Here is a 26,917-nt window from a genome sequence, read left to right as displayed (position 1 = left end):
TCCACCAGTGAGTAAATCGATACTGCCAGCACGTTATGACTGTTTGGCTTCTCTAGTTTCAATCGAGTATCAAATGTACTCGCTGTAAGGGCTTGCAGATGTTACGTGGCCAGGTATTACTGAATAAGAATCGTTACAAGACCCTGTGGTTTTAATGATCAAAAAACGATCTAAAATCTATAGGTAAGAAATGTGCTAACTCCATATTGGATTTTTGCAAAGAACTGTGGGATATAAAACTAAACTGTAGAGAGCGTTTATGGAAAACCCATTTTAAAAATAAGCTTTTTGTCTCCTGTTTTCACTGGGAAGATTGTTTTGAAGATTGTTTTTAAAAGTCTTTTCAAACTGATTTAAAATCGACCAAAACTTTTTAGTTAACAAGATAGATTCTTGTGCTTTTCAACTGTGGCCTGGAAAAACATAAGAACGAATGAAGTAGAAATCAATTTAGATAAACTTGCTTGAAAACAATAGAGGTTAACAGTTGATTAGGTTAGGACAGGACTGTATGAAAATAAAGATGCGTTCCCATTAAAAAATACCTTTTATAGTTCAATTTTCTATCCCACAAGCCTTTGCATAATCCAATATGGAGTCAACACATTTCTATTAAAAAGACATAAAAAGTCGAGTGTGGAGTGACCAATAGAATTTAATCTTCGCTGACATCATAGGTCAACAACGCATGTTCGGTGTACATAATATATTAACAACGCAGATTTATTGTGCGCCATAGATCAACATATATCTAACTATAAACAATATTTGGTCCAAGTTAGTGTCTGTGAATGCTGTCTGGTAGCCACCACTGTCTGGTTCAATAGATATATACAATACTATTCACTTCGGTTTTGCCTAGTTTCTCGATTTAAAAAATACTCTACAGGAGAATTAATGATAACAGAAAAAAATGTGCCAAGGACAAAAAATGTACATGTCATTGTATAGGATGAGACAGAGTTGCTCTTCTCATACACCAAAGTAAAATGTACAGCATCAATTGTTTATTTTGCAAGTCTTGGTTTATATGCAAAAAATTGTTTATATCTATATTAGATTAGGCACTGTAGACTAGGTTGTAGAGCGTTGGGATAGATTTGAAGATACAATCATTGCAGAATATAGCATGTACACAATAAAGATGAGTATATTGCTTATATGACTGGACATAGTTAGGCCAAGAAACGTATGCAGATGATAAGAATTGAATGGTGCAGCTATGGCGAATGAAATAAAATTGCAGCACAAATTTATCGAATGAATGACCATATTTACCACTACTGGTCATTGAGCTCATACAATACATGTATTATCTTCACATATATTTTCAAGTTATTCACTTTGACATCTTTAATAGTTGCAGTTCATTTGTTAATTGCATTAAAACGTTTACAACTTGCACGTACTCTTCATTCACCATGCATATCACCAGCCAAGTAATCCTCTTCAAAAAAGTGGTCCACTCACCACACAATGGTACATTTGTATCTATTACGACTGTCTCCCCAACTTGTCAACTTGCCTGCCGGTACCCTCACTCCATGCTGTACTTAATCATGTGCAATACCAACCACTGTGTGTGGCTTATAAAATGTAGTAAATTACAGAAATAAACAACATGAGAATTTTATCATCACATCATTACAATCTATTGTTAACTATTTTTCTAATTTCCTAGCACTAGTCTAGAGCTTGCGGAGCAATAAAAATACTGAGTATCATGTTTTACTCAATAAGAAACGTGTTACAATAAATAGAAAACAAATGCCACGTCAGCGATATAATGTGTCAGCTGCAATGCCGTGGCGGATGTAATCTAACTAGTTTTTGTCAGCATTGGAAACATACAAAACGAACTAGAAGGCACGTTTGGTCATCGCAAACTAGCAGACAGGGGACGTTGAAGAGAAGTCCAAATCATGTGCAAACAAACTGCATTTCTGGAAATTGGTCACATACAGCTTAAAGAGGGGCAAAAATCATTCGTTTTGCAGGTACAGTACCTGAACGACATAGACTTAATGTTTATGTATTTGGCGAAGATATTATCTTTTCAACAAGTTCAAGTCGCCTCTGAGGTCATGTGATTCCATCTAGTCCGAGAAATTGTTTGTTGTTTACGTTTTAAGTTTTTGGGTCGGATGATGCGAACACTTGTGATACACAACGACATATCCATGAATAATAATAATATCACGTATTCATTTAGGTTTACATTCGACACATTGTTTTCTTGTCCTTGTGTGGTCTTTGTTATATGTGGGGTGATATTTGAAACCTAGACGAAGTATTGTTTCAAACTCATTATTCTATGGGCACAAGATCTATAATTGAATTCTACTTCGTCAAGATTCAGGTCTGGTAGCAAAACAAATGTTCTGCAAAATCAAAAATCTAATCATTCTTTATCGTCTTATTTAACTTCGGCCAGCATCCCTGAAATGTCCAGACTGAATTGCGGCTAACTGACCACGTCCTTAATATTCTTTTGCCTGTTGTCTGTTTTTTATATGTATGGGCCTAGGAGGAGGTAGCGGATTAATAAATATTAGTATAATGTTGCCAAGATAATGAGGTTGTTGTCAACACAGAACAACTATGGAAGTGGTAGAAAGATCCGAAATCGCTTGTTAAATCATCTGATGGAAAGGCGTACGTCATCTGATGGAACGTACGTACGTTCCAGAAAACCTTATTGAATCAATATACATAACCCTATTCACAACATTTTTGTAATAGTATGTCAAAACACGCCACTTGCTCACAGTGATTAGAGCACAGCAATAACGGCTAGATCATGGGATATTTACACTTGTATAAGTGCGTAGCTTGTTACAATGTGGCTCTGTCCGAACCATTATTGCATGTACATGCGGTACATTGGAACAACTTCCAATATCGCCGGGAATTTTGACAACAAATGGTCAGATACTATCATGTCTTATGTGCGCAGCAGTTGTTGTTGTGTGTTTGTTCCTTGGTTCTTTAACAGAGAGTGTTGGCTTCAGCCTCATCATGGCGGATAAGGGGTTCAGTTTGTTGCCATGGCTACAATTGCAAGTAACGCAGCCATGGCAGGGTGATACTTAGATTTGTTTGTCTGTAACTATCAAGAAAAATATATCGTTGATATTTGCTTTCTGTGCCACTCTACTGTGGCTGTATTCGCAAAAACTCGTTACATAGATGCTGTCAATACTAGTATGTTGTGAGGGAAAATCTTCATTTTAACATCAAATAGGAAAAACACTATTTCTTCTTTTCGTATAAAACGAACAAGCTATATTTTAAAACTTATGGATGCTACTTCTAAACGCACCCCGATGTTTATACACTTTGTGTTGTTCATAATCGATTGTTGGGGCACTGTGTGTGGTTTATCGCGATTTGACGTCAGGTTATACATCATACAGGTACTGTGACAAGTCAATTTGAAACGTTGCGTTTTGTAATGCGCGTAAGAAAACAAACAGACATTTATAAATGACTCACTGCCACGCTCTTCAATGTTTATCTCTGTATGTTACCTCAGCGAACTGTTTGAGAAAAGTGAGTCGATTGGTAGCCTTTCCCTTGTTTTTTTTTTATTTATAACCGTTGATATTTGAGACTTTATAACCATTGTATTTAGACTTATAATCATTGTACTTAATTAGTGTGTTTTACTCTTTTTGATTTATACCTTTTATTAGTACAAATGTATTGTATTTAACCCTATGACGACGAGTGGCTGACGGTATCATTGATTTGTGAACGTGCAATGCCGGGAGGCATATCTCTCAGTTTGGGTGAAGGGATGTGTCATGAATTTGTTTTCGCGTATCTGTTAACCGACTTAATTAGCTGATTATTAGCGAATTGCTGTGTTATGTCTGTCATCGTTTAGGCCTATTTGAAGTTTTGGACGGAACTTGGCTCAGATATTTGGAACTAATTACGAGATAACCGTCGCTATTCTGACTATTAATTCTGACAGTTGGTTTCCATAGTTATTAATGTAGTGAACGATTAATCAAAACATATGACGTATTCAGTACTTAGTGTGATTGGCCTTATGATTGAAAGTTATGCCCTAGAGTCTTTTTACTGTTTTGTAATTGGTTAGAGTTTTGAAAATGAATAAAGAGAGTTTGAGTTGGTCTTGGCGAATACTCCACGATAGACGCAATGGAGAGTCTAGTCCTGGAGAGCCTTGGGGCGAGTGTTGACGCAGTCTAAGAGAGTCTTGGGCCAGCCTTGCGATAGTCTTGGGGATATTTCCCCAGGGCGCTGTGTCTTATAGAGTGCTCGATTGACCGACTAAGACGAGAGCTGAAACGTATTTCGTTGTGTGCGTCTTATTTGACTGTAAAGCTTAAGTGACTTTCCCGATCCCATACCTCAAGGGGACGAGATATAGAGACGAGACGAGATTCCCCCTTGGCAAGTGTGGAGAACCCAGAGAAAAGATTTTCCCCCCTGATATAACCGTGATCCAGCCTGCAGCCCAGCTTGTCAAATGCTTACGTCACCGTCGTTATAAATGTTTTCAACGGACTTGACTCGAGTACGCATGCGTAACTTGTACTACTCAACACTATACAGAGGCTGTAACCGTGCATGTTGTGGCATAATGTTGGGTTACCAAATAAAGTTGAAGGGATCATCAGATAGAAACTTACACGAGTTAAAGATCCACTAGGAGCTATATAAGTGCGAAAGTTAAAACATAGTTTTAGTTAGGTGACATTCAAATTAAAATTTGACGTGTCCGGTGAAAATCTTGTCACTGAAATTTCTTTTTTATAGACTTATTTGTGATTCGCTTTTTTCTGCTATATGGAAATATATATACAGCTTCGTACTTATCGATGTCCCTGCAAATGTTATGTAACAGTATTACACTTGAACACATCCTCAGGCTGATTGCGTTGATAAACAGGCTTAAAAATCATTGCCGTAACTTCATCGACATTTTCTAGGAGTCTATAACTTTACATTTTTAAAAAGCTTGAACCCAGAATGGAGCACAATATAAATTTTCTCGATGGCGCAGAATGATGGCTTGGGGCGGAGAATTATTATTTTGGGAAATGCGCCGTACCGATTTCGAGTCTCACACATACCTCGAAATCGCAAGTTGACACTAGTGACGGTTGGGGGAATGCATTGTTAGTTTGGTGACACTTTTAATTATTCTCTTGTCGCGTGCAGTGTCAGATACTTTTGATTTATAATTCACATTGAAGTGCTATATGTACATGTGCCGCCAAAAGTGGTCCCACATTTACCACTTCTGTCTGAAAAGGGGTATATTATTTTTAAGCGGTATCCTTTTTTCATTATTTCTGCCTGAAAATGGGTCCATATATTCCAAAGACTATCTGGAGCTTGAGTGATCCAACAATCAGGAGAATGAAGCTGATTTTTTCTTTCTGTAACTTCATTTCGATCGTCAAAGCATTTTGCATTTTTTTCTTTTAAGCTCACCTGCTTTTCCCTTGGTACCATTTATGCTTACTGTCTGGAAAGAAGTGTCAAATATCCAGTTTATCTGAAAAGGGGAAGGCAATTTGAGTTTATTTCTGTCTGATAACGGGTAGGGGTTTCAAACACACACCTGTCAGTATTTTTTGCAAGTACCCCCCCCCCCCTCTCGGATAATTTGTCAACATCTGTTTATTGCAGTGTTTAATTTGCGTAAACAAAGTGTGCAAATTTTGGGGCCATCTTTATCTTCTTCGGGCATCCTGTTACACGATTTCAATATTTTTCGTGGTGTGTACTCTTCCGGTGTGCTTATCTTTCATATATCAGAGTAACTGTCTGCCAACAAACGTTCAGATTTTCGTGACTGGTAGCGATATTTTGTTTGCATTAAGCGCTGATGTAATCGACAACAGAAACAGCTGCAAAACCATTATCACAGCCTGGTTGTGAAATGTTGTCATGGCGACCAGAAAATACGATTTAATATTCAGCTGTATCAACATTACGAATGCATCCATGCCAACATGAGCCACACTTTTGTTTCATTGCTAGTCGTCACAGCGAGACCAGGCTATACTATTATCAGGTATTGTTAACATAAAATTTTAATTTTAATTTTAATTAGGGTGCATCTTCAAATCTATTTTGTGACAGCATTTTTTATTTTTGTGTTTGTTGTGAATAAAAGTTGTATTTTATACTTCTTCAGACCTTTTATAGCCACTGTCTACATTTAACTAAGAATGCAGGGTCGGGTCACATCTACCAGTGAATGAACTCCCTTTGTTGATTCTGTGGGCGATACTACACAACACTGAGTTGTGCTCGAAAAACCATCTTCTTTCATTTTATGTGGAAATACAAAATATAGTTTGAAATATCTGCTAGTTCGCATCTCCAGAGTTCAGCCTATACACAGTTTGGCTTTAACTCAGACCACGCAAATCTGTTAGTGATCTTATAAATTTTGGTTATGAGAATGAAATTTTAGTAAACAAGCTATGCATGGCACAGTCCCCGTTAGTTATCAAATTTAAGATATATAGTTTTGTTTATAGCAATATAGTTGGGACACAAACATGTTAGCAATATGGATCCAGAAGCTGATGCTCAATTAAGATTTTTTGTTAACATTAAAATGGTTGAGATTCAGTCATCTTGTATCTGATCATCAAATGAGTACTTATTGAGGACTACTGCTCTGGAACAGCATTTAATTATCTATGTATCAAGTTTCACTGAAATCTGTTCAGTAACACATGAAAAACAAGCGAAAATCTCTAAAATTGGTTAATTAATATGTAAATTAGGATAATATGTACAGATTTTAACTAAACACAAATCAGGTCTGCACATTATCCCAGAGCATCTATGTACAAAGTTTTATTAAAATATGATAATTGAGATATAATGGAAAGTCACGCGCACACACACATGCCACCCCACCCACCCACACGTACACACACAGATGCACTAACAGCAAAGACTGTCACAGGAGTCAAAAACAATGTATGCAGAGTAGAGAGCATTCATAAACACATACAGTAATTCAGGAGCAATCAATATATATTTACATGTTTTTTTAATTGGTACATTAGTTATCAACTTATTTGTTATACATGCAATTCCAACTAATTTTACTGCAAACAATATTGGTACAACCACTCAGAAGTAAAATAACTGGGAGAAGGGACAAATTAGCAATGACAAAGCTTGCTTTTCTTCCTGAGACTCAGTGTAAAATAATACAATGCAAGTCATATTGAATAATATCATGCAGTAGTTTTAGTGAAGATACAAATTCAGTGTCATTTCATGACGAATATATAGTTCAATAAACAACCTATGCACTGCATTGCATTGCATTGCCATGGCCAAGTTAACAAGACAGACGATGGGGGCAAAAACAATTTTGCAAACAATTCTTGCAACTGCAATAACTTAATGATTGACATATATTACAGCTGAATTTTTTCTAAGGTTAATCCAGGAAATAAAATGATGGTACCAGAAGAATGAGGTGCTACACTTTCCCGGCTTTTTCCAATTCCTGCAATCATAAACGTATCAGAAATTGTCAGTAATCAGGAAAAATAAGTGTCAATAATAGTTATTATTATACATCTATCACTGTAATGCCATGAGTAACGGCGTGCTGTAAGTTTGTGGTATTTCACTGTGTATTTGCATCCTACCATATTAGGAAATGCGAATTCCAAATATGGAACAATTACATGTACGTGTGTAAGCGTTCGCTAATAATAAAAACAAACATGGCAGCCCCCATGGTACTGTATTTGGAATTTAACTTGTGCATTTCATTCATGAAAAAGGCATGGAATTTTTTGGGATTCCGGCATTCCCATGATGAATCCTTAGGAGGAAAAGGTGTATAATAATATAATAACGTTATTACGAGGATACCATTCAAACAGTACAAGATCACATCCACCTCCACTGCACTGCACATCAGTCGATACTCCCACTGTACTTTGTTCGTGCATACTTTGCAATATCCTTGTAATAACCTCATATTAATGAGAGAAGGTAAGTTGGATCACATAAATGAGAGAATATTCTTGGTGTAGCTATACTACATGCATTGCAGCAGCAACTGATGATCATGGAGTGGAAATAGCATGAAGCATTTGGTTCTACAAGTCTAAAACAGCTCAATGCAAGCAAAAAGCAAATCACCAAAATTCAATTTATAACCTTCAAAAAGCTAACATGCAAGTATGTTATTTATTAAAATGTCATGTACACATATGAATATTTCTTTGCTGTCCACCTATAAAATCATTAGTATTGTAGGCTCTATCAAGTGTATGAAGTATTATTCTCACTTCGAGGATTTGCTACATTGATGATGTAATATCGCTGTCACCAGTGCTTTAAAAATATCCTTTTGTTGAAATAATAAGGCACTCCTTGAAGGGTAGTAATTGCACAGAGCAATGAGTTCGATATAGACCCCCGACTTGTATATATAAATGGAGTGTAAAACTGAATTGTTCGTTTACATGAAATTTGAGCACACTGTGTTACACTCGAAAGTTAAAACTATAATCACCAACCATAAAAATCTGGCTCTACACAGTTACCTTAAGTATGGTATTTCCTATTTGTGCAGGTGACATAGTGACAGTAACTCCAGCATCTTCTAAGGCTTTGATTTTCTCTTTGGCACCACCTTTACCTCCAGCAATAATAGCACCTGCATGACCCATTCGTCTTCCTGGTGGCGCAGTTAAACCAGCAATGAAACCAGCTACTGGCTTGGGGTTTTCCCCCTATAATACAAGAAACTATTTCATGTCGGTGCAAATAGAAGAGAAAGAGAGAGAGAAAGAGCAGCGATGGAAGATCCACCATCATTTATATCATGATTGGTCCAAGCAGTTTGTAGGAGGGGTGTACATTTAATTCAAAATTGGAATAGGTAAATGTCAAAGAACTTGTGGTGTGCCAATAATGGTGAGCCAAAACTGACCACTTCAGTTGTTAGAAGGAAGGAGTTGGTAAACAGTCAGCAATACTGTAAGATCAATTTGGAGGATCAAACAAAGCACTGGTTGAATGGATCTATCTGCGATTTGAACTGCTCCAGATATGATATTTATGCATTTTTACTGAGGTCACATGACTATATATTAAATATGTTGATCAGATCATGTGCTGAATGTCTATATCTTCAATAGTGTTCAAGATTTAATAATTACGCTGGTAACCATGAAATCCCCTGCAAGCACCATGTGCTCTGGAATAATAACCTCTCTGAGTGGACAGAATGTAATCACAGGGTTTATCAATGAAAACTAAATATTGATTCAGAAAGAATATTCAATTTCGCAATCTGAATATTTGAGAGTGTCAGCGAGATTGAAAATTCACCAAGTCATAAAGACAAATAAGTGTTCAATAATGGATATTATTATACATCTGTCACCGTAACGCCCTAATTTACAGTGTGCAGTAATTTTGCAATATATTTTACAGGGTATTTTCATCCTACCATATTAGGAAATGCAAATTCCAAATATGGAATGATTATGCATGTAAGCTCATGATGTGAGAATGTATGAATCTGCTTGATGCTTGAAAATTTAATACACATGATATTGTTACACTGTTTACCGAAAATACTTAGGGTAGTTTTAAGTCGAATTGAAGATCACACAATACATATCACGTTCATCATGCTTTTATTATGGTTGATTCATGTCATCAGGATACCGAAAATGAAAAACAATTAGGGGAACAGGATAATTTTTTTGAGTGTCCAAATTTCTTTACAATGGTTTCTATGGTGATATTATTTATTCATATCTCAAAATTTTGCTTGTTGACATGGAATGAAAAAGTCATATATTATTATTGACATGAATCCTGACATTGTGAAAACATTTATTGTGCAAATAAGGTAAAATAATACAATTTTGCTTCTAGGATGCCATAGTACCATGCTGTATTCTAATTGGTTAATGGCATTCTTGACCTAGCATGTCAGAGGACAACATGGTACATTTGTAGGATAACCTGTATTCTAAACAAGCAGCCTATCGGCTGAGATAGCTCCGCTGTTAGCAATGCACATTTCAATTAAAGAACTGAAGACATCAATAGAAAATGAACAATATGAATAGTATCAAAGCAATCGGACTTACAGTTTTTAACAAGAAGTCGAAAATATCACTTTTTACCAAAAATTCCAAAAATATTCACCAAAATAAATTAATTAGAGAATTAAGATATCATCACAAAATGAACAAATCTGAGAGAGTTCCACATGTAGTACCTATATATGTAATATCAAAGTAATCGGACTTACAGTTTTCAACAAGAAGTCGAAAATATCACTTTTTACCAAAAATGGCAAAAATATTCACCAAAATTAGAGAACTGAAGATATCATCACAAAATGAACAAATCTGAGAAAGGTCTACATGTAGTATCTATATATGTAATATCAAAGCAATTGAACTATTGATTTTTAACAAGAAGTCGAAAATATCACTTTTTACCAAAAATTACAAAAATATTCACCAAAATTAGAGAATTGAAGATATCATCACAAAATGAACAAATCTGAAAAAGGTCCACGTGTAGTACCTATATATGTAATATCAAAGCAATCGGACTTGCGGTTTTTAACAAGAAGTCGAAAATATCACTTTTTACCAAAAATGACAAAAATATTCACCAAAATTAGAGAATTGAAGATATCATCACGAAATGAACAAATCTGAGAGAGGTCCACATGTAGTACCTATATATGTAGTATCAAAGCAATTGAACTATTGATTTTTAACAAGAAGTCGAAAATATCACTTTTTACCAAAAATTACAAAAATATTCACCAAAATTAGAGAATTGAAGATATCATCACAAAATGAACAAATCTGAAAAAGGTCCACGTGTAGTACCTATATATGTAATATCAAAGCAATCGGACTTGCGGTTTTTAACAAGAAGTCGAAAATATCACTTTTTACCAAAAATTACAAAAATATTCACCAAAATTAGAGAATTGAAGATATCATCACGAAATGAACAAATCTGAGAGAGGTCCACATGTAGTACCTATATATGTAGTATCAAAGCAATTGGACTTGCGGTTTTTAACAAGAAGTCGAAAATATCACTTTTTACCAAAAATGACAAAAATATTCACCAAAATTAGAGAATTGAAGATATCAACATGAAATGAACAAACCTAAGAGAGGTCTACCCAAGGTACATATACACCAAGTATCAAAGCATTCAGGCTTGTAGTTTTCAAGAAGAAGTCGAAAAAGTAAAACATTGACACGGACGACGACGGACAATCACTCATATGATAAGCTCTGCTCGACAAAGTGGACAGCGGAGCTAATAAAAATTGGAATTTCATCATTTGCATAGATCAAGTTTTCTGAAACTTTCTTCATAATAAAAGAAACTCAAATTTTTGTATGCACTACAGGGATCAGATGATTATTCGTGTGATGTTATGAAATCTTCCAGTGTCCCTAATGTCCCATACTGTTTTTGTTTTCATTGATTGAAGCATAAAATGGAGGACAAAATTAAAAAAAAAAAGTAATCAAAGAAAGCTTAGAAAGAACTCCCGTGTGCTGAGAGAGTATTGAAGACACATTAAAAAATAATTCAAAATTACTTGTACATGAGATATTGATGGAAAAGCTGAAAACTAATTAATATGTAAATCAGGTAACTACTATGAACAGAACAGAACAAAAAAATTATGAATTATTATACTAACTAGAGAATTAATATGAACAAATTTTAACCCAAAATTAATCAGGCCTGTCTATTGTTCTAGAGCATTTATGTACCAAATTTTATTCAAATGTGATGATCAGTAATTGAGATATCAGTGTTAATTAATTATGTTAATTAGGTGATTAATAAGCATAAATATTTACCAAAAACTAATTGGGTCTCTGCATAGTTCTCTTTAAAAGTTTCATTAAAATCCAATTTGTGGTTCCTTATATATCAGTGGAACATTATGCAAATTAGGTAATTAATATCCAATTAAAACTAATCAGGTCTCTGCATAGTACTAGAAGATCTATGTATCAAGTGTCATTGAAATGTGATGATTACTACTTGAAATTTCAAAAGCTGAAAATTAATTAATTATGCAAATTAGGTAATTAATATGTACTCATATTACCCTAAAAACTATCAGGTCTGTGCAGTGTCCTATGACATCTATGTACCAAGTTTCATTGAAATGTGATGATTACTACTTGAAATACCAAAAGCTGAAATTTAATTAATTATGCAAATTAGATAATTAATGTCTACTGATATTACCCTAAAAACTATCAGGTCTGTGCAGTGTCCTATGATATCTATGTATCAAGTTACATTGAAATGTGATGATTACTACTTGAAATATCAAAAGCTGAAAATTATTTAATTATGCAAATTAGGTAATTAATAAGTACTCATATTACCCTAAAAACTATCAGGTTTGTGCAGTGTCCTATAACATCTATGTACCAAGTTTTATTGAAATGTGATGATTAGTAGAAAAGCCGAAAATTGATTAATCATTATGCAAATTAGGTAATTAATATTGCACAGATTTTTACCCAAAACTAATCAAATCTGCGCATTAGTTTGGAGCATTTATGTGCCAAGTTTCATCAAAATCCAATGAGTGGTTCTTTAGATATCAGTGGAACAGTCATGGAACAGCTAAAAATCAGGTAATTATCTACTAGGCTGTCAAACTTTTAGAGTTTTCACAGTGTATATTAATATGTGACCATTTTGAAACACAATATTTCAAACAATGTAAAAATGTATGATTATTGCTGAGCAAGCATTTCAGTTTGGCAACTGACAAGCACATAATCACAATAGGTGAAACAATAGTTCAATCATTAAACTGATACTCACACTATTGTGTTCTTTGAGAAATTCAGCTGCTCGTTCTTCCGAGGTGCCGCCAATTTCACCAATCAGCACAATGCCTTTAGTTTGTGGGTCTTGAAGAAAGACATCTAAACAGTCTACAAAGTTAGTTCCATTGAAGGGATCACCTCCAATTCCTAAAAAAGGAAACTCATTATATTCCACCGAGACTCATCCACAATTCCAGTCAGGACATGATAAGTTCAAAATGCATAATGCATGGCTCTTAATTTCAGAGGGAGGAGAACACAAATACATTATCAATGATGAGTTTTCCATTATTTTCTCCCAAAATGCAAGAAATTGTCAATGTAGTTTCTAAATACTATTTCTGATTTTTTTCAATAAAATATTTTCTGTGTCATGCTAATTTGCAACTGCCATTGCTGAAAGCATAGCATATGCCATGTGCCAATTGTTGTACATTAGATTTGCAAGTGAAACAAGTCATTGTCAATGACACGTCCCCGTTCCGTTCATATTTGAGTGACATATACATTCAAAGCAGCAACATTATGGATGTTGAACTGCATTCAGTAAAACAAAATAGCCACCAGTCAGCCATTTTCAACACAATCCAAAAAAAAATTTAAACTAAATTTGCCCACGCATGACATAGATTCAGTTCCGGTATGGTGAAAATGTGCAATTTTTGTGAATTTTTGACCTTAAAAGGACTGGCCCAAATGTACAGGCATATGTATGATATAATGTATGATGTGTATGTGAAGTTTGAACTTGATCTGTCCAGGCATGTCCGAGATATGGATCGAAAACTAATTTCTTTAAAACAAAATGGCGCCAGTTGGCCATTTTGAACTTGATCCGAAGAAAAATTGGTATGCATCAAGCTTATATTATGTTTAATATATGCACTAAATCTGAACAAAATCCATCAATGCATGACTGAGATCCGGTTCCGAAATTGTGAAAATACGTGATTTTGATGCATTTTCGACCTTAAAATGGCCATCATTCAGCTATTGTTAAGCGGATCATGAAACAAATGCACATATCTATTTGTGACATGATGTACCATGTGTGTGTGAAGTTTGAACTTGATCAATCCAGACATGTCTTGGATACGGATCCAGAACTGAATTCTTTAAAACAAAATGGCCGCCAGTCGGCCATTTCGAACATGTTCCGAAAAAACAAAATGACGTGCATCAAGGTCCTATTATGTTTAATGTATGTACCAAATTTGAACAAAATCCGTCCATGCATAACTAAGATTCGGGTCCGGAATGGTGAAAATGTGCGATTTCAATGCATTTTCGGCCTTAAAGCGGCCGCCATTTGGCTATCGTTAATGAGATCATGAAACAAATGCACATACATATTTGTGACATGATGTACCTTGTGTGTGTGTGTGAAGTTTGAACTCGATTAATCCAGGCATGTCTCAGATACGGATCCAGAACTGAATTATTTAAAACAAAATGGCCACCATTCGGCCATTTTGAACTTGATCCGGGAAAAAAAATTACGTGCATCAAGGTCCTATTATGTTTAATGTATGTACCAAATTTGAACAAAATCCGTCCATGCATAACTGAGATCCGGGTCTGGAATGGTGAAAATGTGCGATTTTGATGCATTTTCGGCCTTAAAATGGCCGCTATTCGGCTATCGTTAATCAGATCATGAAAAAAATGCATGTGCATATGTCCCATATAATGTGTGATGTATGAGTGAAGTTTGAACTTAATCGGTCCATGTATGTTTGAGATACAGGTGATCACGGACGCACGGATGCACGGACACAGGGCAAAACATAAGTCCCCGTTTTCGGACTACGTCCGAACGGGGACTAACAAGCAGCCTGTCGGCTGAGATAGCTTCGCTGTTAGCAATGCACATTTCAATTAATGATAAGGATATGATAAGCTTAGCTCAACAAAGTCGACAGCGGAGCTAAAAAGATGAGGGGTTGCAGTTAGGTCTACAGAGGGCGCCATCTATAGTTATAACATCGCATTAGCCTTGTATAGGGTCACTTTGCCCATGCAATTGTATCTAAAACAATATTTTAGTAAGATTCGGTCATCTTTAAATGGTTATATTTATGTAAAACCTGAAAAAAATTATAGGTACATGTACATATATGTCCTGCCAGTTACCTCCAGACCCCTATTTGTTTCAAGACAGCCAATGAAATGTGTACCCCTTTCTCGGACTATGTTAATAAATACTGAAACAGTCAATTCCCTTCCAATTACTTTTCCTAAAAAAAGAACCCCCATTCCAGACACACCTCTGCTCAAAAAAATTATTCTCATTTCGCAGTACATATATATATATATACATACATACATATACATACGTGGACAGAGAAATTAAGACACGACTACATGAGTAAAGTTCACTCTACAGTACTGTTTCGTAAGGTACATGGAATACCTCACTCATCAGGAGTTAAGACTTTATTAAATAAACCACCGAAACAGACTACGTTATAGGCGCTACAGATTTGCATAACAATGGAGTGTGTTTACGATATTAAAACTAGTTGTTGCATAGCAACGATTTGGCTCTGTGTCTACAGGAAGAAAAAAGCTCATTTCTTTTATTTAAACTACAGTAATGTGGTTGGAAAATTATAATATATTTCTCTCTAATACATAAGTTGCAACGTTTGCTTGAAGTATTGTATGGTGCAGCACGCGATAACACTCTCCATTTGATGTCGTAATCGATGTTATTGTCTTTTAATGACCAAGCGTATTTACTGAGCTCTGTTGCGTTTCTCAATGATTGGTTGCATAGCGATGCAGTGTGGTTTCTGTACCGGGTTTTAAATTCATTTCCTGTTAGTCCCACATATGTTTCACACTTGTTGTTGTCTTGCCGTCTGATATTAGCTTGGTAAACCAAGGCCGATTGTAAACAATTTCCGTCTAAGGGGCATTCAGATTTCTTACGGCAGTTACATAATCTGTTGATCTCGGTACTGGGTGTGTTGGTGTTGGCCGCTGTAAGTTGTTGTTTGTTTTGATTGCAGATTATTTGCTTCACGTTATTCGTACAACTGTAGCTCAATTTGATGGTGTTACGGCTGAAAATTTTCCTGAGTTTGTTTCCCTGTTGGAAACACTTATCAACCAGGGTGAGGAATCTTCTCCCGACGCTGTTAGTGACATTTTTACTGAAGGGAGGGTTAAACCAGAGGATGTTGTTACGAGGTCTGTTCGTTCTTCTTCTTTCCGTGGGGGTTCGAATTTGAGGTGATAATCATATCCACTTTGATTTAGAGCTGTCTGGTAAGGTGGCGCGGCTAGATCAAAGTGTTTTTCGTCTGATGAAAGATATGACAATCGTTTGTTAATTCCTGCCGGTATATTCTTTGTGATGGAGGGTGGGTGGTTGCTCTCTCTATGTACGTATAGTGGGTGGCTGTTGGGTTTAATATATGGATTGTAAGAGCTGTCAGTGAGGTTGAATGTGATGTCCAGGAAGTTGACAACATTTTTATTAGCTTCGATTGTGACTTTCAGACTGTGTAGTTTGAAAATACGACAGATGGCTTTTTTTATTCTTTCAGTTTCTTTGGGTGTGTTGTCTACAGCGGCTAAGCCATCATCTCTGTACAGGCCGATCATTTTTCCACAAATATCATGTAGCTGTGACAATAAAAAAGCATCCAACTAATTCACACGTCTCTGCGCCGTCGAAACTGCCCATAGTTACGTCGAATGAGCTGGTGCTCTTCTTCTGCCAGTAGTGGCCATTATGTGATAACAGAGACTTTTTTGAATGTAGAATAATATTTATTTCTTCTTCCGAAATATGGTTGTATGAAGAGGCGAAGTGTAACGCTTTGAGAAGAAGATCTTGGTTAATGGATGGGTAGAATTCTACTATATCAAAGCAAATAAAACGATGTTTTTCTTTGTGTTCGATTTTGTTGAACCATTCTATTACAGATGCAGTGTTTTTCCATTGGTTTGCTCTTGTTTCTGTAATAATTTTCTTATTGATCCTGTGTAAAATTTGTTTACTTACTTTGCCAATTTCTGGTTTGGTAGGGTTGATCAATCTGCACGCAGGATTATTTGCAAAGTTTGGTTTGTGGTCTTTCAGGGTGATGAAGGCCTCTCTATTTGCGGTGACGTCGACGCGGTCATCGATGTCTAATTTCACTGCAATATTCTTGTCTTCTTGTCTAATTTTTCTAGCCGTATCTTCTGTGGTTTTTTTGTAAGACTTAGTTATGTTTTTCTCCAGTAGTTTGCTGTACGTTGTTGGGTCCATCTTGTAGAAGTTTGTTGTTTTGTCGGCCGGTACAGTCAATGTGCTGCTGTTTTATGCGTTTGACGTCGCTGTTGAGATCATTGAGAAAATTACTACTCACTGGTTTAAACTTGGTGGATCTGATAATGTTAATCATGCCATCCTCGAATTCGTTTAGTTCGTCTATGGGTGGAGGGTTTTTTGTTGAATTGAAGCCGTAGTTCTGCTTGGTGGTTGAGGCCTTGTTCGGGTGTAGGAAAAAGTAAGCTTTCCATCGCATTCTTCGTATGAAGTGTGCCGTTTTCTCTATAAGGCGGTGTAGATAATCTTTCTAGGTAGGTATTGGTATGTCCTTCGTGGAGTAGCCAAGATTTATTTCCTCCATGTCGGATAATCGTAGAGTGCTCGACGAGTATATACAAGGAGCGTACTTAGGAAGGTAGTCGATTATTCCAGGTGAGAGTGCTCGATACTAAACGATGAGTTTGTAGAGCAGATTTACATACGTGGACAGAGAAATTAAGACACGACTACATGAGTAAAGTTCACTCTACAGTACTGTTTCGTAAGGTACATGGAGTACCTCACTCATCAGGAGTTAAGACTTTATATATATATATATATATAGGAAGGTAGTCGATTATTCCAGGTGAGAGTGCTCGATACTAAACGACGAGTTTGTAGAGCAGATTTACATACGTGGACAGAGAAATTAAGACACGACTACATGAGTAAAGTTCATGAATAGAGTGAACTTTACTCATGTAGTCATGTCTTAATTTCTCTGTCCATGTATGTATATATATATATACATGTATATATATACCGTACTCGACCGCGTAAGCGCCCAGGGGCCTCAACTCAGAAAATCACGATTTTTTAGGGGTGGGCGCTTACCCGAGCACCCCCCTCGAAAAAGAGTGCAAATGAAAAAATTTATTCATCAAGTGACAGATTACGTCTTTGAGGGAAATCCAAATTACGAAATTAGATGAGTCGTCACTGATTTTCACAATGAAGAAACAGAAATGATCACAAAAAATATGCACATTTTATTACAATATTAATTACGTACCATCAGAATTTATGAAATTAAAAACATTTGAGTCTGTTGGAACACAGTCGAAGTCAAAATTGTCATATTATCTCCACTGACGAAGGAGGTGTTGGATCGTACTCAAACTCTCGATGAAAATCACTTTCCGCCATGATGCATTTGCATTTGACCTGCAGCAGCATCCTTTGACCTAATGGGTCAAGTTGGTTATTTACCAATCAGAATGCTGTGTTGCACTGACGCAATTCTTCGGAAATTCCCGAAGACTTTCCGGCAACGCAATGCAGAAGTGAATTATCGATGTCGAAGTACGATCTGTTGGAATTGATTTCAGCGAATAAACGACATGGTTTTTCCAAAAAACTAGTAACTAGCCATTTTTGAGAGGTAAACTGAATATGGCATGAAATATTTACCGCATTTTACTTGTATTAACAGGTCATTGTCGAAGCGTAGTTTACGCACGGTTACCGTGTTCTACGCATTCATAACATGTTCACAGCGGTCGATATCCACGCTGTATCATATAAAAACGATTACCAAGATTCGTTACGCAAGACCAAGTTTTAAATTAGTTGCATTTTGAAGGGGTGGGCACATTGCCGAATGTGACCCCAAATATAAAAATTGCGCAAAAGTGGGGGGTGGGCGCTTGCCCGGGCATGGGCGCTAACGCGGTCGAGTACGGTATATATATATATATATACACAACTATCTACCGGTAATACCCTCTTGGGGAATTTATTAACATTTCCTTTACTTACCAATACAAAGTGATTGTCCTAACCCTACTGCAGTAGTCTGTGCCACAGCTTCATATGTAAGTGTACCAGACCGAGACACAATACCTATTTTACCATCCTGATGAATGTGGCCAGGCATGATACCCATTTTACATATTCCAGGCTGAATAACAGATGGTAGAAATTTGTAACATTATATTACTTCATGTCATTGCTCATATAGTGGAGGATTCAGCATTTGTACATCAATGAACAGACACACTTGCACAAGATTTCAATAAACCAGAAAACCAGCTGCTGATTTCAATGTTTTGTTCTTTAGCGATTGTAGTACTGAGTAAACTGTGACTCAGTCAATGTGAAGCAGATGAATAGTAGACTATACCTTTATTATTCCAGGGCAGTTAGGTCCAATTAATCTACTTTTATTTTGTCTTATAAGTTTATGTTTGACTCGAACCATGTCTTGTTGTGGTATGCCTTCCGTAATCACTACTATGAGTCCTATTTCTGCATCTATAGCCTCTAGAATGGCATCAGCAGCAAATGGAGGGGGAACATAGACCACTGTGGCATCAGCACCAGTTGCTTCTTTGGCCTAGGAAAAACATAGGGCAACAATAATTATAGTCTTACCCTTGTTTATAGATACCAGATATAAATTATGAGGTATAACAGATATTAAGGATTTAAATAGATGATGACATTGATTTCAGTAAGTGAGTGGAAAATAGGTAGGTAAAGTTCTGAGAAGTTTCCAAAAATAAACTTGAAATACCGACACACAGGGTAAAACTGACTTTGAATACTGCTTTTTTTTATCAGATTCAACCAAAATAAGAGAGGGGGAAAATAATAATCAGAAAAAAAAAAGTTCCTGTGTGCTTCTATTTTAACATCATGGGGACCACTTTACAATATCATGAATTTTCTGCAATTTCTAGATGCAGCATTGGCTAATAACAGAGTTGACCTGTCAGGTCAGACGATGCTGTTTCATGTCAAATCGTGCTGAAAACCATTTGCATAGCGAGTTTGCATATGAGCTAAAACAATAAAGATAATGAAAATCCTGACTTCAAACTGTTTTCCAATTCAGATTATGTTGAAAATATTGTAATAAAATGTTTCTTTTTTTGTTTCTTCATTGCAAAATTGTTGTGAAAATCAATGATAAAGTAAATCATTTTGCAATATTGCCTCCAATCCAGCACATACATATTGAATGACAGTGGTCATTTGGATAATATTTGAGGGGGTTACAATGTTTAAACAAAAAAACATCTGCATCTTTATAGGGGTGTTCACAGGTATACGCCCACCCCTTACTTTTCTTGATTTTACATGTTGAGGCACCTAGACCTTTGACAGAAGTATGGTACATATAAATGTTTTACACAAAAACTATTATGCCTAAGTGAATTTCTGTGTAATATTACATGAATTGTATTAATCTCAACGTAGAACATAACTCAAATTATATAACAGTTTTTATACAATACAAATAATACATTTGAAATCTGGCTGGGATAAATACTGGATCCAAAACACAGATTTGTTGGCACTATATGGTCAATAACTTTGTCATTGCACTGCATTATATTCACAGATATCACATTTGAAATTCAGCTTTAATAATATTAATCTCACCTCTTGGACAGAACTGAAAACTGGAAGACCTAGATGTGTTTTTCCCCCTTTGCCCGGTGACACACCTCCAACCATGTTAGTACCATATTCTATGGCCTGTTCCGTATGAAATGTTCCTTGTTTACCAGTCAGTCCTTGGCAGATTACTTTAGTATTCTTCGTCAGTCTCATATTGACTCTACTATTGGAGTAACAATGCCTCACAGCAAAACGCTGGACTGTAAAATATACATTTGCATAGTACATGTTTCATAATAATATAAGCAGTCCAATAATACATAGCAGACAAATCACCTCATTTGATCTTCTACTGCATCTTTTATTTCAAATTGGTTGCAAATTAGCACAATCATGTAATCTAGAGCACGGAACTCTGACTAACAGTCCTGAATTTGAAGCTAAAAGTAAGTATATTCTTTAGATTAAACATTTATATGATAAGTAAACTAGTAGATGTGCAACATAGGCAGCTATTTAATTAAAAGATGCATTGGACAATGAATTGGACAATATATGTATTTAGCCTAGAATCTATTCACTTTCTTGGGTAGATCTGTATACCTCCAACATAGAATCTACTAGCAGGCTGAGCAATAAGAACACTGTCGGTACAGCATATTCAATACATGATGATATCAGAGGCAGTTTTCTTTCTAAACCATATTTTCGCCAAATTACCTCAGTTGACAAGCCCAAGTTTCTCAGTGAAATTGGACACTCCTTTTAATTTTAAGGATTTTGTATTCAAAACACACCTGATGTAAGGTGTTTTAGATCAAATAACAACATTTCTCATAACCAAATTTGCTTTAGAACACACATTGGATGTAATTTAAATTGCTATGTGTTCATCCAGTAAATTTAAAGTGCACATCGATGTCCAGCATTAGTCACTGGTTCCATGGCTTCATTTGGTAGTGTCTGTGCATGGGTCACTTATTAAATCAGTGCAAAAACACTGATATCATTGTTTTTCCCCTCATAATCTTATCTGTTTATAGGGTACAGTGACAGCAGAAAGCTCTACCTCAGTTTATAAATATATTTACAAAAATGTGTTAATACTAATCAACTTTCATTCAAATTTAATTTGCTCAAGACTTCAATACGGATTATGTCCAAAGTATGTATGCATACTGGTACATTCATTAAACATACATGTTGCAACTTCAACAGCTCACTTATTCAAAATAAAGCACTTACTATTTGGATGATTTAAAATCTAACATTCATTTTGATTGATAAAAAGGTATTTCATAAAATGTTTATAACGTCTCCAGGTTTCTGCTATTCACTGTAGATGTACAGTGTATGCAATATGCAGTTGCTCTTTACCCACATAGCGAGGTTTAAAAAACTGTGATACAGCGAGCATTAATACATAAAAATATGTGAATATTTAGAATGCTTTGTGATGTTTTCACAAAAAAGCAGTTATTCTTGAGAATTCCATTGACTAGGTTGTGATACTGTACTGTGGCCGGGTATGTGCGAGAACATAATTATGTTGTTTTTGTAGATTCCATTTTTGTTAATAACGAGTGAAACTAAATTCTGTTGCCGGTCCAACTTAATGGATTGGAGTTATAGAAATGGGTTAGTATAACACAAGTAACGAGCTGGCCCAACACAGTACAATCACAACTGTTATGTAATGCATAAAATCAAGAGTACAACTTGTTGAATGACAACAGCCCGTCGAAAATGTTGACATTATCAACGGCAAAAACTAATAACGTGCAGTTAGTTATCACGTACTTTATCGTCAAAAAAATCAACTGTTGCTATAATGGTTTGGGCACTCGGTGTTCATTAGTTTGAGTCTCCAATCAGTGGATTGTAGTGTACATGTCACTGCTACGTTTACGTTCGATCGTAAAACACTACGTGTTGATTAGAGTCGAGCTATAACATGAATTATAAATCAGTATTTTTTGCTCAACAACCTTGACGGTATTAGTAAATCGAGTAAACCAATGACACGAAAATAATTTGTTATCACAGGATAGGAAACGATTGGATGTTAAAGGTAAATTTCTTACCGAAGGTGCGTGCGAAAACTCTGGCGGCTGCCATTTTGGACGTCTGTAACCGGGGACCGACATGCAACGCGAATTTTGATACAGCGCCATCACCGACAGGATGTGAGAACAGCTGAGAAAATGGCTGTCGTTAGCGGAGGACAAAGCGGAAGTTGTGGTAATCTGGTTGATGATCTTGAGAACTCGTTTCAGGTGAGTATTAATGAGGTACAGTAATATCAATACTGTAGGTCACTGGTCAGTTTGGACTTTAACATGGACAATGTGAAATATTTAAAATATCATAGTACAGACAGGCGATAGGCATTGTACGATCGACGCAGCAATATACAAAGGGCTTGGGGTACAACCTGTGATTTGTATTATGTGTCAGTATGATATCTGTCTATAAATAAAATATGTTATGCATAAATAAACTTTATTGCCATACTAGGCCACCGGCCCATCACAATCTCAAGTTTACATTTATTGAAAACAATAATAATACATAAATACATAAACTGTAATATAAAATATAAAGTTTAGGTTAATTTTAGTGCCTCTGACCTTAACTTAAAAGCTTGATACAGGAATTTTGACAAATTACAAAGTGTAATGGGGACCTCACTTGTTATTAATTTTATGAAAGTGTGGTGTCCCTGGTCATGTAATGACCAACGTGGTAATAGCTCGTCTCTGTAGGCCTGGTATATGGGACATATACATGCATAGGGAGCCCAGGAACTATAATCAACTGTAATACGCAGTCTCTATAAGCGGGGGGGGGGGGGGGGGGGGGTATCGGCTGGTATCTAGTGTAAGAAATAGACAAGGGACACATTTTTTAAACTCGAAAAAACAGACGAAAAAAATAAAAAATAAAATCTAAAAAAAATACCAGGTTGAAGAATATTAGTTGCTCTTTCGAATTTCGCCAAAGCCTTACCTACATTTTACCGATATCTGCAGAAAAAATCAAGAAAACTACACAAATTGACTCCATTTAGGAATTCCTAACGGTTAGTCCGAACGTACGACACCGTTAGAGGCGTGGCCTGTTCAGCATTAATCAACAACCAATCACAAGACTGGTTACGAACCAGTTGAGCAAGGCTAACGGAGTCGTGTCCTCGATGTGGTTCGTAACCAGTCTTGTGATTGGTTGTTGACAAATGCTGAACAGGCCACGCCTCCAACTGTGCCGTGCGTTCGGGCAAACCGTTAGGAATTCCTAAATGGAGTAAATTTGTGTAGTTTTCTTGATTTATTCTGCAGATATCGGTAAAATGTAGGTAGGGCTTTGGCGAAATTTGAAGAAGCAACTAATATTCTTCAACCTGGTATTTTATTTTATTTTTCATTCTTTTCGTCTGTTTTTTTGAGTTTAAAAAATGTGAGCTGGCTGGAGCCTTCATCCCTTGTCTATTTCTTACACTAGATACCAGCCGATACCCCCCCCCCCCCCCCCCCCCCCCCGCGCGCTCATAGAGACTGTGTATTACAGTTGATTATAGTTCCTGGGCTCCCTGTGATATATGTTATGCATTGGGTTTCATGAAAGCCAGAAATTGTTTTATGGGCATTTATAAATATTTATCCCGAATGATCCTCACGCTTCATTAAATCTCAAAAAGATACTTTCATTTACCATTTGATAACCATTACCCATGAATCTCTGCAGGGTATTACCAATCGTTGATAGATTTATATACTGTAGTACCGGTATACTGCCATGAACGCAAAAAAAAAAGATTCCATCAAATTTGTTTAAAACGTTTGAAATCACAGTTATTCATTCGCTGAAACAAATTTGAAAAAATGACAGTACAAGTTGTACCATTATAATTGGGCACAAAATGTAACATTGCAAAAATGAGCCAGTGTCAAAGAAGTTAATTAAAAATTATTTTAATGCATAATTTATAAAAGAGATGCATATTAGTCAAATTTTGCTTTCCAAGTGAGTACTGTTGAATCTTGAAGGTCAGGTGAATGCTAAATATTGGGTTTTGTTTTATCAGCTCAAGTTTGTCGGTGACTGAAACCTGATTTATTTTTTATTTTTTACAGTGTCTTTTTTCAGCTTTAGTTGGGCAAGATCATGTCAACATTGTAGATCAAGACGAGATAAGAACAGGTATGTACATGTAATTGCATTTGTGTTTACCAGAATTTGAGCAGTACCTCCTTCATTTGAGTGTTTGTTTTTTTTCATTCATGCTTTGAAGTGGTAATTTTGGAACTGTTAGTTTAAAATTTTGTGGATATTACCGAATAGTGTATTACCGAATCATCACATATACCAGACATGATCTATATAACACCCCAAAGATTCTGCAAATAATTTTGGCTTGTGTAAAATAAATTCATTCTGTTCAAATAAGAAAAGATACACTTTTATTTATAGTGATGATGCGCACTCACTGATTCTGTAACCTTGGTATTTACTTGGTTTTAGTTTTGTTATTTGCGCTGAGAACTGAAATCCACTTAATCAAATATAAATAGGTGAAAATGTTTTCCATTGCAAATACTGTGAGTATGTCATTGATAGATGAATTCACATGTTTATGATTGACTGTTTTCTGTATATTCTTCAGGAGTTGAGCAAGCAACACATAAGTTTCTGGATGTGTCAAAGGAAATTGAAAGTTTTTTTCTCCAGAAGAGATTACTGCTCTCTGTACACCGACCTGAACAGATAGTAAAAGAAGTAAGTGATTTTTGCTGCGGTTTTCAAATTTAGGAAAGAATCTTTGTCTGTGATTCCTTTCTGGCTAAATTGCTGTGGATAATTGAAACGCACACACATAGAGAATGTAATCTCTTCATTTGACATTCAACCCTTTCCCCTCCCCCCAATGAAACGTACATATTTACTCTATTAGTACGATAGTACATATGCTTACATAAATTGAATGTATTTCTATGGACAATATGTAATATTTTAATGATTCTGTGTACAACAAATGCAAAGAAGATTAAGTTTGTAATTCAGAATAAAAAACATATTAAATTTTTTTTGTTACTTAGTGAACTGAAGATTCTTGTTAAACATCACTATTTGAACACCTCTATGGTTAGCCAAAATAAATAGAGAAAACGACGTCTATAAGTGATGTTATAAATACGTCATACATTTCTTGTTATTATCTTATATGTTGTAGGATGTAGATGACTTGAAAACTGAGTTGCAGCGAAAAGATGCACTCGTACAAAAACTCCAAGCAAAGGTACAGCTTTGGCAAGAAAACTTAGCCAGTCTGCAAAGTGGACAAAATCAGATGATGGGAAGAATAAAACAAGAACCAACGGTTGGGACAGCTGCATTAGCAGTAATGGGACAGCAACGTCATATGCCAGCACAGCCACCTGTCCTGCCACCATTACAACAACACCATCCCACAGCTGGGAATCCCACAGGACATCCGAACACACCAACAGGGCACCCTAGCGGACAGTATATGGGACCCTTAGCACATTTAGAACAAGCAGCATCACAGTTTGGGATGCGATAGTATTAATGCAACAACACATTCCACATGATTTCTGAACACGATGTGCCATTGTCCAATTTCACTGCCCATCAGATCTGATCTTTGCTGAACAGTGTACCAGGCTTGTATGTGTAAATTTACCTGTTTACAGCTTATAAATGGTGCTTGGTTTCCGTAGTAACATATTTAGCATTGACAGTTTTCATATATAAGGAAAGCAGTAAATTTGTAATGTTCAATGTATAACTTTTGATCAACAGTGAACATCCGTATGCCGTGTATTACAAAAATTGTTATTTTTCAGACGGTTTTCATAGAACACAAGGTATTATTGCATTAACTTATTTTTTAAATAATCCAGACAACATAAGTACCCTGTCATTCATGTAAACATTAAATTTGTCATAGCAACCAAACCTGATGTCTTTGCAGTATTTTATATAACCAGCATTCTCTTGACAAATATTTTTCTGTTCCCTCCTCCTTCAAAACTGTTTTATACCAGGATATTAAAATTAGGACAAATTGAGAATATTTTCATCTATGATTTCTTTATATTGTATAAATATATATGATTACAAGAACATGATTTTCATCAGGTGTACTTCAGCCATTATGAAACTCACTTCAAAGCTGCTACTTATCATCACATAGGGTCTACAAAATTATTTTTCTCTAAAAGAAAATGGCTGTGTTCAGATGCTACCAATCAACATTAGATTTATTTTAGTCTTTCTCTGTTTGACATTACCCTTATCATCTTACTGACCAAAACAGATTAATAATTAAACTCAAAGACAATTCTATAATTCA

At 35.8% G+C, this 26,917-nt stretch overlaps 2 protein-coding genes across 2 annotated transcripts; one reads left to right on the top strand and one right to left on the bottom strand.

Moving 5' to 3' along the window:
* Positions 1–7,037: 7,037 nt before the first annotated feature.
* On the bottom strand, positions 7,038–22,701 carry LOC100376531 (succinate--CoA ligase [ADP/GDP-forming] subunit alpha, mitochondrial-like). Its single transcript, XM_085504459.1, has 7 exons — positions 22,629–22,701; positions 20,587–20,804; positions 19,322–19,534; positions 18,958–19,099; positions 12,889–13,040; positions 8,577–8,765; positions 7,038–7,522 (listed from the first exon to the last, which is right to left on the bottom strand). The coding sequence occupies exons 1-7, from the start codon at positions 22,660–22,662 to the stop codon at positions 7,496–7,498; spliced, it is 975 nt and encodes a 324-aa protein (XP_085360585.1). The 5' UTR covers positions 22,663–22,701; the 3' UTR covers positions 7,038–7,495.
* Positions 22,685–26,636, top strand: LOC144361219 (mediator of RNA polymerase II transcription subunit 28-like). Its single transcript, XM_085504460.1, has 4 exons — positions 22,685–22,820; positions 24,678–24,744; positions 25,208–25,320; positions 25,775–26,636. The coding sequence occupies exons 1-4, from the start codon at positions 22,749–22,751 to the stop codon at positions 26,123–26,125; spliced, it is 603 nt and encodes a 200-aa protein (XP_085360586.1). The 5' UTR covers positions 22,685–22,748; the 3' UTR covers positions 26,126–26,636.
* The last annotated feature ends 281 nt before the right edge of the window (positions 26,637–26,917 follow it).

The sequence above is a fragment of the Saccoglossus kowalevskii genome, chromosome 10, assembly GCF_978046115.1.
Source record: "Saccoglossus kowalevskii chromosome 10, keSacKowa6.1, whole genome shotgun sequence".
Classification (NCBI taxonomy): Eukaryota; Metazoa; Hemichordata; class Enteropneusta; family Harrimaniidae; genus Saccoglossus; species Saccoglossus kowalevskii.
This window is presented reverse-complemented; position numbering and strand designations above follow the sequence as displayed.